This window comes from Malurus melanocephalus, unplaced genomic scaffold, assembly GCF_030028575.1.
Source record: "Malurus melanocephalus ecotype Western Australia unplaced genomic scaffold, MMel_1.1 scaffold_1241, whole genome shotgun sequence".
NCBI lineage: Eukaryota > Metazoa > Chordata > Aves > Passeriformes > Maluridae > Malurus > Malurus melanocephalus.
Window position 1 is genome coordinate 44967 of NW_026624473.1, and position 11761 is coordinate 56727.

At 62.1% G+C, this 11761-nt stretch overlaps 2 protein-coding genes across 2 annotated transcripts; one reads left to right on the forward strand and one right to left on the reverse strand.

Annotated features, from left to right (window-relative positions):
* The first annotated feature begins 3497 nt into the window (after positions 1 to 3497).
* On the forward strand, positions 3498 to 7820 carry LOC130586655 (growth/differentiation factor 15-like). The gene is made up of 2 exons (XM_057387529.1): positions 3498 to 5986; positions 6643 to 7820. Exons 1-2 carry the CDS (start codon positions 5668 to 5670, stop codon positions 7416 to 7418), a joined length of 1095 nt encoding a protein of 364 aa, XP_057243512.1. The 5' UTR covers positions 3498 to 5667; the 3' UTR covers positions 7419 to 7820.
* Positions 7821 to 7957: 137 nt separating this feature from the next.
* On the reverse strand, positions 7958 to 11417 carry LOC130586656 (leucine-rich repeat-containing protein 25-like). Its single transcript, XM_057387530.1, has 3 exons — positions 10839 to 11417; positions 9773 to 10655; positions 7958 to 9558 (listed from the first exon to the last, which is right to left on the reverse strand). Exons 2-3 carry the CDS (start codon positions 10630 to 10632, stop codon positions 9438 to 9440), a joined length of 981 nt encoding a protein of 326 aa, XP_057243513.1. The 5' UTR covers positions 10633 to 10655; positions 10839 to 11417; the 3' UTR covers positions 7958 to 9437.
* Positions 11418 to 11761: the final 344 nt, after the last annotated feature.

An 11761-nucleotide genomic window follows, 5' to 3' on the forward strand; every position in this document is an offset into this window, starting at 1 on the left:
GTTAAAACCCAGACCAAACCAGGCAATTCCTGCGCCAAGGATCAGAAAGGAAAACCTCCCTGTTCCTCTGGAATCCCTGCTTTTCCTTTTTAATGCCCTAATTCTAGAAATGTCGGTGATTTTTTTTTTTTTTTTTTTTTCCCTGAGCTGCCATGGAGATCCTGCTGAGCTCTCCAGCCTTTCCTTGGAGATGAAGCTTTTCTTCCGCCCACCAACACCCGGCACCCGCCGGGCACCGGGAGCTTTGGGATCTCCCTCGCAGGTGAGCGGGGATTTGAGCCCAGCCCCGATGACTTCACTCCCTTTCCATTCCCTTTATAAGGTGAGAAGCTTTTCCTGCGGCGTTCCCGGGCTGATGTCATGCCTCGGGTCAGTCATGTGCCGCTGAGGTCATTTTACAAACAGAGCCCTCCCGAGGGGCAGATCCGAGGTTTGGGCCGCGCTCAGGAGGCTCCCGATGGAGAATCCCGCTTGGATTCCTCGGTGAACACCCAGAGATTCACGGGGATCCTTTTGGCGGACTGGATTTTAATTCTTTCTTGTCCTCCTCCCATTCTCTCCTCCTCCGAGCCCTTCCCAAACGAGGTGGGATTTTTGGGCAGCRTCCATCTGGCAGCCGCTCCATTCTCTCAGCTCGCAGATCGGAGCCGAGCCCCGGCCGAGGTGCTGCCCCAGGGCTCCCGCAGCTGCGGCTCCAAATCGAGGGAATGCCTGGAATTTCCTGATTTCCCGGCGGCTCCGAGCGGCCCGGGCTGCTTTGGGTGGCGAGGCGTGCKCGGACACATCCCGGGATGTGCGGGGAACGTCCCAGTTCGGGATTCACCGCTCTCACCGCGGGATGGGCACAGCGGAGAATCCCCAGGACGAGCTCCCGGTGATGCTCTGGCCGCGCATTTCCCCATTCCGGGGCTCTCCCCGTGGTTTTCCTCGCTGCCCAGGAGATGCAGGTGGACATTCCCCACCGATTTCAGCCGCGGGGTGGGATTTTCTCGGCCGGTTCGCAGCCTGGGGGGAAATCTCGGCTCTGTTTTTTTTCTGCAGCTGCTTCCCGCTGCCGGGGATGCTCGGTGCGGGAGCAGCTCCGTGCCCTGTGGACACGGCCCCTTCCCGAGTCACGCTCCGGTGACTAATTCCCTCCTGACGGGCACGTGGAGCCCCGGGTTCGCGAATAAATGCGTTTATTTCTGCTGGAGGTCACAATTCCTGCAACTTCCCTGAATTCTCCAGCAGCTCCATCCTCATTCTTCATCCTGAATTGTGCCTTGTGCTTCAAAAATTGTCCACATTCTAAAACCCCACAGTTTTAAGGAGGTTTTGGGGTTGTCCTACTCCTGTAGCACCTTCCCTGATTAAAGGGACGCTGCTCTGGGATGTGCTTGGTTGGATTTGGGTTCCTTCATCTGTTTTCCCCATCATTTAAAGCATCCAGACCCTTCAAATCCTACACTTTTAAGGAGATTTCTGGGTCATCCTTCCCTTTTTTCGTGCCCTAAGGGTTTCCTCGGTAAAAGGGGTGCTGCTCTGGGATGTTCCCAGATCAGATTTGGTTCCCTCCATCCGTTTTTCCCCCTTGCTCRGTGTTGGAAGGATTGGTGGAAGGASTCAGAGCTCATCTGGCTCCCTCGGGATCCCGTGGGATCGCAGTGCTCCCAAAAGTCTTGGCCTGGATCGACACAAAAATTGGGGAAAAAGGCTGTTTTGGCACCTTGGAAGGGTGAGATCGAACAGAAAAGTGCTCCCATCATGGAAAAACTGCATTTTAAAGCCACTCCTCAACAGCCATCACATCAATCCCACTKATGATCCTGAATATCCTCCTCACATCAATCCCACTGATGATCCCGAATATCCTCATCCTGAATATCCCGAGCTGGAAGGGACCCACGAGGATCGGGAAATCCAACTCAGTGATGCTCTCAAAGGATTTCATTCGATGTCTGCAGACTGAAAATCATCCCCAGCYCAGCACAGACCCCACCTGGAAATGCCTGTCCGGGGATCCCATCGGGTAAAGACGCTCCTGGGGAACAGAGAACACCCCGGTGCCGGGGATGAAAGTGTTTGTGGGGTGATTTCCATTTTTGGTGGCAGATCAGAGGCATTTCCTGCCCTTCCCGGGCCGAGGGGGCTGGGAACCCGAGTTAATCCTGMAGCCGAGGCAGGAATGCCTTTGTCCAAGTGGAGCAGAAGTCTCATTTTTGGGAGATGCCGTAAACTCGCGGCAGAGGGAGAAAAAATGCGATTCCCGCTGTGACGGGGCAAAAGCCGCTTTTGGCTCGCCTGACCCGTCCTGGTCGCCTTTGATTTAGAAACATCCAAAGGTCAGCGCGGTTTCCACTCTGCCGATTCATCATGACAGCGGCCAGCGCTGGGAAAACACGGGACGCGGCTTCCCAAAGATCCCGGAGCAGGGACAGCCCTTCCTCCCGTCCCTCCGCGCCCCTTTCCGCACCTCAAACGAGACGGGATGGAGCAAACCCTGCTTTGGATGTGCCCACCTGGCTTCTGCCGCTTCTCCGGGGGGTTTTCCCAGCCTGAATTATTCTTGGAAGTGCCAGAGGTCTTCCAGCTCCAGCTTCCCTTGAGGCTGAGCTTCGTGTGGTGGCAGCAGCCGGGCTGCTCTTCCTTTTTTACCCATCCCTTCTTATCCGTCCCTTCTTTTCCTTCCTTTCTTATCCTTTCCTTCTTATCCTTCCCTTTCTATTCTCCCCTTCTTATCCTTCCCTTCTTTTCCTTCCCTTACTCTCCTTCCTTTCTTATCCTTCCCTTCTTATTCTTCCTTTCCTATCCTTCCCTTCTTTTCCTTCCTTTCTTATCCTTCCCTTCTTTTCCTTCCCTCCTTATCCTTCCCTTATCGATGGGAAAGCCCAAATTCCCTTTTTTTTTTTTTTTCCAGGGAATTTTCCCCCTGCAGCACCCAGCTCACTCAGCCCCGGTGGTTTTGGGGAGCATTGGGATCCTGTAGGRTGTGGGGAGCACCTGATCCCGCTCTGTCACCCCCCCCAGGGTGACACCCACGCGTTCCCAGAGGTCTCTGGGTGCTTTTTTTGGGGTCTCTGGCTCAGCAGATGCCAGGAACTGATAGCCCRAAAATCTGGAGGGCAGCACTTCCCCCTCTCACGGTTTGTGATAAGGAACTCTGCAAAAAGAAAACAAACCAAAAAAACCCCGGGGTTTCTGCTGCCTCTGCAGTTGAGGGAATTTCCTGCTTTTTTGGGGAATTTGAGCTCTCTGGAGCCCCCTGATCTGTGTCTTGATCATGTTCCTGAYAACCATGAGAGTCTGGAGAAGGGAAAAACATTGATTTGGAATCACGGAAGGTGCTCACAGCCCATCCCGTYCCACCCCTAACCATGAGCAGGGACACTTTCCACGGCCCCAGGRTGCTCCAAACCCCACCCAGCCCGGCCTTGGACACTCCCACACCTCTCCAGGCTCCTCAGCGCACGATCTGAGCTTTTCCTGGACATCCCAGCAYCTTCCTGSACACCCYGAGCGCATCTCGGCTGCTCCGCGGTCCYTGGGGACAGCAATCCCAGCTTTAGATCCACACCGGGATGAGGGATCCTCGTGGGATGAGTTAAATGGAGAGGAGCTTTCATCCCGCTGGGAAAAGGATAAATTTGATTTCCGATCAAATATGTCCGGGAAGAGCGGAGGAACCGCGGGATGCGGGGGCTGCGCGATCCCCCGGTGCGGGCTGGTGAGGACACGCTTCGACATTTCATCATCGCATCGCATCGCATCGCTCGGGATTCCAACCCCTGCTCCCAAAATCCCTCTTTTATGGCTCCTGCCGGGYTGTAAATCTGCGGCTTCCACGGCTGGCGCCTTTCACGGGGGAAAACATCCGGCCCCGGCAAACTTTGATGCTCCCGGAGTGCGTCACTCCCGCACGGGGTTCGCGCCCACGGGCAGAAAATCCATTGCAAAAGCAGAACTTGGCGATTTCGGGGTTTCTGACGGGTCTTGCTCAACGTGGTCAGCGAGGTCGGGGCCCCTTCCCGCTCCCGGACGTGCCGAGGGCTCCGGTTCAGCTCCGGATCAGCACATTTGGCACCGRGGGGATGGCGGAGGGGGCTGCGGGCTGGGCTGGCGTTTGCCACGGGCACGGAGATGACCGGAGCGGGGGGAATGGTGGGGCGGTTCTGCTCCCCCTCTTTTCTCCCTTGGATTGCGGGGCTGGAGCGCTGCGGTCACCGCAGATGACAAAACCGCGGGGAGCGGGATCACAGCGGGCTCGGAGCTCTGGGAATTCCCTGTGGGAGCTCCAGGAATTCCCTGTGGGAGCTCCAGGAGGGGAGTTCATCCCTGCCCAGCTGCCGGAAGGATGGGATAGTTCCACTCGTGCTGCCCGGATCCACGTGGGATCCACCTGGAGATAAACCTGAGTTTCCTTGTGAGTCACACAAGGATTTCCTTCCAAGCCGGATGCTCTGGGAAGGGAAAAGCARGAAAATGGGGAGAGGGTCTGGGTGGGGCCATCCCCTCCGCCTGGTTCCTCTCACCCTGACAAACACCTCCTTTCCCGTGTTTTAGGGTGAAACATTCGGTCCCGGCTTTGCCTCAGGCAACCCCTTGAGAACCCGGGTGAGAAAAGTCGGAGCAGGGCTGGAGCCGCGTCCCGATCAGGATCGGGGGATAAACAGCCGTAAATCACGGGATTAGCGCCCGTCCATCCCCGCCGGGAGCGCAGCCGAGCACCGGGCGCTTGGAYCAACTTCAGCACATTTTGGGAATGGCCTCGCCTGCCCCGGGGGGACCCGTCCGTTTCCTCACGCTCCCGGGATCTTCTCACCCCTCCGCTCTCGTGTTTTCGGCCCGAGCATCCCTGTGGGGACGCTGGGACAGGGGTGGTTCCGTGCTGGCCCGTTCCCGCTCGGGATTTCCTGCTGCCCATCCCCGCGGTGGCGCGGCGCTGCCCGGCACACGTGTCCCCGCTGGCCCGGTGCCACCCGGCGTGCCCGGCTCCGTCCCGGCTGCCTCCGTTTGGGGTGACGTAACCCCGGCCGCGGTTGCTTCAGAAAGATCGGGACCGTTCCCGGGCGGGGACCAAGGTCCGGCACCGATCCCCGCTCCGGCCACGCGTCCGGCACGAGCGCGGCCCCATCCCTGCCCCGCCGGCATTTCGGGATTGATTTGGGGATTTGGGGATTTGGGGATTTTGGGATGTTGGGAAGGGGCTGCGGCTCTCTCGGCTCGGCCCCGGGAGGTGGCTGAGGATGCAAAGATGGAAAATCCACGCTCGGAGCGCTGCCTGCCTGGAGCATCATCCCCTCTCCATCACCCGCTCCGCCACCGCCGGCTGCTGGGGGGTGAGAGGGATTCCCTGAGCCGCTCCATCCATGGGGAAAACGGCAGGCGGAAGGGAAATGTTTGTGTCTGAGGAAGAGTATTCCCCGTTTTTTATCTCCGCAGCTGCGGAACAGCCTGTAAATCACCCGGCTCCGGCGCTGCTGCTGGAAACCCCAGGCGGAGAGGAGAAATTCCTGCTGGAAGCGCTCTCCGGCGTCAGCAGCCGGGGAGGGGGGACGGAGGGCGGGCAAAGTTCGGCTCCTATAAAGCCAGGTCTGCTCCTCTTCATTCATTCCCCTGGCAGCACCGCCGGCAGCAGCACATCCAGAATTTGGAGCAAATCGTGCCCTGGGAGAGCCGCGTTTCTGCAGGATGCTGAGGAGAGCCGCCCTCACCTGCCTCCCGYTCCTGCTGCTCCTGTCCCGCGCCGCTTGCCGGCCCCACACGTGGGACCAGGACAGGTTCCAGCTGGAAGCCGTCAAAAAGGAGATCCTGGAGCGGCTGGGGATGCCCGCTCCCCCCGTCATCCGGCGCCAGCTGGACCGGGAGAGCATCCAGAGAGCGCAGCGGCTCTACCAGCTCAAAGTGGCCGAGCTGGCGGCGAACCGGAGCCGCCAGGAGGAGGAGGAAGAGGAGGAAGAGGAGGAAGCCGTGCCCAGGACGCGGCGGCTGCACCGCCTGACCCCCACCTGTAAGTGGCCGTGGCTCCGTGTCACCCCACAGCCTCGTGTCCCCGCGTGTCCCGCGGTGTCCCGAGCTCGGGAATGTCACCCCGCKGCCTCGGGACATGACCGGACATGCAGCACGGTGGCCGCTGTCATCCTCGTCYGCTGCTTCCTCTGCCCTGCAAGCGGGGAGGAGCCGCCGCTGGAGCCGTTTTTGCTTGAGAACATAAGAAATGTGGGGATTTGGGGTGAAAGCTTCGATCAGCGGCAGCTCGGGGGGCTCCGAGTGGGTTCTGGGGTGAGCGGAGGGGATGAAGGGAGGTGCTGTCCCTCGATCTCCAGCTTCAGCTTCAGTTTGGTGGCTTTTCTGGGGGAGTTTAGGGAAATATTTAGGGATTTAGGGGAATATTCCCCTCCTGCTGCTTGGGCTGGGARGGGACAGTCGGGGTGTGGGGTGKGGGTCCTGGGACACCCAGGAAAACRGAGACCCTCCCTCCTGGGGTCCCGGGAGATGATGGATCTGAGGATGAGGACAGGGCCGGSTCTCCAGCATCCCTCGAGGTGCGGGTGATTCCCTGGAAGCGACGCCTTGGCTGCCTGAACGGATCCTGGAGCGGACCCGCAGCTCGGGCTGGTGGGGAATTGCCGCCCCTCACATCATCTGTCCCCTCTGTCCCCGCAGTGCTGCTCCAGCCGGACATCCCCGAGGGCCAGCAGGACTCTCAAGGACACCGGGACGCCCTCGGTTCGCACCGCTATCAATTGCTGCTGTCCCGCACCGAGGATTTYCACCGGCGGCTGCGGGTGCTGCGGGCGGARCTGWMRCTGTCGCTGTCGCTGTCRCTGCCCGGTAACTCAGTGCCACCGCGGGTCACCATCCACACCCTGCGGGGCCCCGATGGCACCTCCCGGTTCCTGCGCAGCCAAGAGCTGTCCCGGGATTGCCGGAGCCTGGAGCTGACCGGAGCCGTGCGGCGCTGGCTGGCCGGGCCCGAGGCCACGCTGCGCCTGCAGCTCGACTTTACCGCAAACATCTCGGCCGCTCTGACCGCCCCCGGCGAGGAAACGCCGGTGCTGGAGGTGGAAACGGAGGAGAAACCGGAGCGGGCGGCCAGGAGAGCGCGGGGGCTGGAGGAGGAGTGCGGGAAGAGCGACGGGAAGTGCTGCCTGAAGTCGCTGAAAGTTTCCTTCCAGGACATCGGCTGGGCCGACTGGGTGATCGCCCCCAACAGTTACTACATGCGCTTCTGCGAGGGCTCCTGCCCGCACAATTACAAAGCCGCCAGCATGCACGCCCAGATCCAGTCCCGGGTGCATTCCCTGTCCAAGGCCGCGCCCCCGCCCTGCTGCGTCCCCGCCGCCTACGACCCCATGGTGCTGATGCACTACGACAGCGAGGGCAGCCTGGTGTCCAGCCTCTTCGAGGACATGCTGGTCACCCGCTGTCACTGCGCCTGAGGGCGGCTCCGAGCCCGGCAGGGTGGGGCAGGGCCAGGCTGATCCCTCGCGGCTCCAGCATCCCAAAATCCCAATCCTGTAATACCGAGTGACTCTGCACCAACCCTGGATCCACCCCCGAAATCCCGATCCCATGGCACCGAGTGACTCCACACCAAGCCTGGATCCAACCCCGAGCTCAGCCTGACCTATCTGGAATCAGCATCCCAAAATCCCAATCCTGTAACACCGAATGACTCCACACCAACCCTAAATCCACCCCCGAGCTCAGCCTCACCTATCTGGAATCAGCATCCCAAAATCCCCATCCTGTAACACCAAATGACTCCACGCCAACCCCGGATCCACCCCCAAAATCCCGATCCTGTGGCACCGAACAACTCCACCCCAGACCCGGCTCTGATCCCCAGTTCAGTTATGAATTCTCCCCCACAATAACTTATTCCCCCATTTTTTCTCTTATTTAAATCCCCATTTTATCGAGCAGGTGGATCCTTCCTGCCCACACCCCACTCCAAACCCTTTTCTTTGCTCAGAGACTTATTTACAGAACCCAGTTATTTATTTCTAACTTATTGTATTTTATAGCAAATTATCCTTTTTTCTTGGGGAAAGAGGGAGGGGTTTTGCACATTTCTATTTTATATATTTCTATAAAACAGGAAAGATGTGATAATCATRGAAATTAATAAAGTGATTATAACAGAGGTTCTGGCTGCTCCTCCTGCCCAGTTTGGGGGGTTCTCTGAGCGGACCCTCAGCTCCTCTGGGATGTGGCTCCGTGCAGATTTGCTGGTAAATCCTCGTGGTTTTTCCGTGCCAGGGTGTGAGTAATGGCTGGGCACAGCTCCCAGGGACCTTTGAGTCGTGAGTGTCCTTGGGGAGGGCCCGGGCACAGCCCTGACCCCCGGGACGTGGCCACTGCCCCTTCCCCAGGAGCCTCCGGGGGACCCCCTGGGCACCCAAAGGGTGGGGACCCCACTCAGAGGGTGGTGGCACCCGCGGGTCCCCGAGGGACACCCCATGGCTGCTCACAGCTCCTCTCTGTCCCCTGCTCCAGGGTGATTTGGGGGTGTCCTGGGCTGTCCGGCCCCTCCCCAGCTCCTGGTGGGGGCTGGGTTTGGGGGATGTGGAATTTGGGATCCTTGTTTTGGGGTGGGGGATTTGGGGAGCAGCAATTGAGGGATGCAGGAGATGGAGGTGGCCACTCTGGGGACAGGGACTGGAGGGTTCTTGGGACCCCAAAGGCTTTGGGGACAAGTCCTTGAGGGTCCCTTGGGACCCCCTGCTTTGGGGACAGAGGCACTGGGAGCTCCCCAGGGCTCCCTTCTTTAATTAGAGATAATTAAACCATTTAATGGGGCATGGAGAAGCCTCCCAAGGGCTGGGGGAGACACCCAGACAATCCACGCTGTCCCCGTGTCCCAGGGGCTGGGGGGACACCCAGACAATCCACGCTGTCCCCGTGTCCCAGGGGCTGGGGGGACACCCAGACAATCCACGCTGTCCCCGTGTCCCCGCGGTGCCCAACCTCCGGGAGGATTAAAAAAGGAACTTTCCCTTTGTTCCCCAAAGCGGCGGATTTCGCAGGAAAAGMGGGCGCAGGTGGCACCGGATGTCCCGCACCCGCTCCCCACCGGCCCCGAAAGGGGAAGAGGAACCCAGGCCGTGGTCAGCGCCAGCCCCGGCTCCTCCAGCCGGTCCCGGGGGGCCCCGGTGGCCCGGAAAGCTCCGGTGCCGCTGCCGGCGGATGCGGCCCGAGGTGTCCCCGCTGTCGGCGGCCGCAGCGCCGGGACCGAACGACAGCTCAGCCCCGGGGCCGGGGTGAGAACGGGGCGAAGGAGGGGATGGGGCCGGAGGTGTCAAACCCCATCCCCCAGCAGGGGCGTTCCCCGTGCGGGGATGTCCAGCCCTGACCCCTCTGAGCAGGGGACAGCGGAGAAAGGGCATCAGAGGGGACAGAGCGGGTCCCCCCGGCCCTCCCGGTGTCACCCAACCCTCCCGGTGTCCCCCAGCCCCTCACTGGTCCGGAACGATGTAGAGATCCTCGGTGCGGCCCAGGGTGTTGGCGTAGATGGGCTGATCCCCGGCATCGGCCGCGCTGCCCAGGAAATAATCCTCATCCATGGGGAGCGGGGGGCTGGGGACAGAGGGGACAGAGAGGGATCCGTGAGGAGGGAATGAGGAGTGGGGTGGGATCAATGGGATGGAGTGGGATGGGATGGGATGGGATGGGATGGGATGGGATGGGATGGGATGGGATGGGATGGGATGGGACAGCACACCCGGGCACAGCAGAGCAGGGAGAGGGTGGGACACGCCCGGAATGTCCGTTCCCGGTACCGGAGCCTCACCTGCACCGCTGCTGCTGCCACCCCGGTGTCCATCCCCTCCCGGCGGCCGGGGCCGTGCCGGGGCTCACAAAGACATTCTCGTAGTCGGGGGCGTCGTTGCCATCGGTGCCATCATCGGTGCCATCGGTGCCATCGGCGGTGCCGATCCCGGTGTCCCGGCTGACGTAGCGGGGCTGCCGGATGCCTCCGGCCGTGTCCTGCTTCCCCCAGCCCACTCCGGCCACCGCGGCCACCGCTCTCCGCCGCCGCTGCACCAGCACGGCCACCAGCACGGCCACCAGCACGGCCACCGCGGCCACCGCCCCGGCCACCCCGGCCACCAGCGCCACGCTGAGCCCGCACTGCCGCCCCTGGAACTCCGTCACGTTGAAGGATCGCCCGTGGCCCGTGAGGCAGAGGCAGCGGATGCCCGGGCGAGCGCAGGGGGCCAGCACGGTGGCCAGCAGGTCGCAGCGGCACGACATGGACAGGGAGCTCAGGGAGGGCTGGAAAGCGGCGGGGGGCACGGAGGGGAGAGGGTTCCCCTCCAACCTCAGGGTCCGCAGGGCAGAGGCGTTGGCGAAAAAGCCCCGGGGCAGCTCCCGGAGCCGATTCTCCGCCAGGTCCAGCTCCTCCGTGGCCGGGCCGAGGCGGGAGCCGGGGCTCAGCGCTTCGATGCCGTTGTGCCTCAGCACCACCCGGCGCTGCCGCTGGAACCGGCCCCAGTCCAGCTCGGCACATCCGCGGCTCCTGTTGGTCAGGTCCAGGTCATGGGAAGAGTCCGGCTGCAGGGCCGGACAGGGGAATGTGGTGGGCGCGGGGGTCGCGGAGGTCACSGGSAGCAGCAGCAGCAGCAGCAGCGGGGCCGCAGGGACCCCCATGGTCCCTCCACTGCACCCGGAGCCTGCGTGGGAAACGGGAATCAGGACCCCCGTGCCCACCGGAGCCCSCTCCCAGTGCAAACCAGTGCAGCCCAGTGCGGCCCCCACCCCAGTCCCGCTCTGCCAGGGCCGGGCAGCTCCTGGGGGTCCCAGCAGGGCATTTCCTCTCGTCGCCCCCACCCCAAAACCACGGCACCCTGACTCGCCTGCGCTCCGGCCGCCGCTGCYTGGTGTGGGGAAGAGGAACGGGCGGGTCCGGCTGTCCCGTGTCACCCTGTCAGGGCGTARCCGGCCCGGGGGGGCAGGGGGCAGCACCCCAAATCAGCACCCCCTGCCTCTCTCCGGACCCCCCGGTCCTTTCCTGGGGTGCTGAGTGTCCCCCCGACACCGCCAGAGCGTCCCGGTGACCACGGGAGCACCCGAGGGTGGGGGACACACACGGGGACACCCACGCGTGTGGCGCTGCACGTTTGCACACGCGTGTGCTGGGGGTTCACACATCGCCCACGTGTGTGAACCACCCCCGGCAGCACAGGGACCCCCCCGTGTCTGTGTCCCCTGGCAGGGTTGGTGTCCCCATCCCGGTGTCCCCATCCCGGTGTCCCCATCCCGGTGTCCCCTCCGTGTCCGTGGCCGCCCCCTGGTGTCCGAGTCCCTCCGTGACCGCCTCTCGCTTCCCTGTCCGTGTGTCCCCCTCGTGTCCGTGTCCCCCCGTGTCCATAGGTGCCAACCCCCTGCATGTGTCCGCTCCGTCGTGTCCGTGTCTGTCCCCGCTGTGACACCCCCGTGTCCCTCTGTGTCTGTGTTCACCCCCTCCTCTCAAATCCCCGTCCCTCCATGACAATCCTGTTTCCATCCTCTCGTGTCGCTGCCCCTTTAAGTCCACCCCATCGCCTCCGTGTCCACCCTGTCACATCCGTGTCCCTCTGTGTCCCCCGTGTCCCCCCGTGTCCCCCCTCCCATGTCCACCCCTTCATGTCCGCGTCCACCCTTTCGTGTCCGTGTCCCTCCAATGCCACCACCTCGCGTCCGTGTCCACCCTGCCACATGTCCACCCCCTGTRCCCGCCGTGTCCGTGTCCACCCCCTCGTGTCCCTCCGTGAGCACCTTGTCCGTGTCCCCTCGTGTC